Source organism: Westerdykella ornata (genome assembly GCF_010094085.1).
Source record: "Westerdykella ornata strain CBS 379.55 unplaced genomic scaffold EI97scaffold_1, whole genome shotgun sequence".
NCBI classification, from domain to species: domain Eukaryota; kingdom Fungi; phylum Ascomycota; class Dothideomycetes; order Pleosporales; family Sporormiaceae; genus Westerdykella; species Westerdykella ornata.
Genome location: NW_022986851.1, coordinates 1,833,539 through 1,834,354, shown reverse-complemented (window position 1 = coordinate 1,834,354; position 816 = coordinate 1,833,539). Strand labels below are relative to the sequence as shown.

Sequence of the window (816 nt, the reverse complement as noted above, 5' to 3'; positions counted from 1 at the left end):
GCGTTTTCACGACGATCACCACGGGCACCTTTACTAGCCCTGCTCCAACGCAGGTTGAGACGCGATCTCCTCTCACGACTCCATTGGGCACGCAAGTTCCTCCAGGTAAGTAACGTTCTTGTGGTCGTATTGTCCAACTTCAATGGCCAAGGGACGGGGGTTGGCACAGACAACCGTTACTGTGGCAGCTTTCCAGCCCCGGACGCCGCCTGTGCAATCCCGTCGAGCCTCCAGTCCAGCCTGTTAACACTCTGTCTAGTGCAATCTCCCCCCACTGTTTCGCCTCCCGTCCAATCTCCCCCCGCTGTTTCACCTCCCATCGAGTCACCTCCCCCGGCTTCGCCTCCGGTCCAGTCTCCTCCTCCTGCGTCGCCTCCAGTCCCATCTCCTCCTCCTTCTCCTCCGGCTCAGACTCCCACTCCTTCCCCTCCCGCTGAGACTCAACTTACTCAGCCTCCCGTTCAATCTCCTCCCCCTCAATCTCCTCCCCCTCAATCTCCTCCCCCTCAATCTCCTCCCCCTCAATCTCCTCCCCCTCAATCTCCTCCCCCTCAATCTCCCCCCCCTCAATCTCCTCCCCCTCAATCTCCTCCCCCTCAATCTCCTCCCCCGCCGCCTCCAGGTCAGATTGGTCCCCCGCCTCCTGTTCCGCCGCCTCCCGGTCAGACTGGTCCACAGCCTTCTGTTCCGCCGCCTCCCGGTCAGACCGGGCCACCTCAGTCTCCTGTTCAGTCGCCTCCGGGTCAAACTGGTCCTCCTCCGCCTCCAGGCCAGACTCCTCCGCCTCCCGGCCAGACTGGTCCCCAGCCTCCTGTT

General features: G+C 62.4%; 1 protein-coding gene across 1 annotated transcript in view; it reads left to right on the top strand.

Moving 5' to 3' along the window:
- EI97DRAFT_438646 (uncharacterized protein) overlaps positions 1-816 on the top strand; it is a gene marked incomplete at both ends in the record, with an annotated part of 2,607 nt that overhangs the window by 1,328 nt on the left and 463 nt on the right. The window contains 2 exons of the mRNA XM_033799510.1: positions 54-105; positions 260-813. Of these exons, the coding sequence (XP_033658806.1) occupies positions 54-105; positions 260-813 (606 nt within the window). The remainder of the gene's footprint in view (positions 1-53; positions 106-259; positions 814-816) is intronic.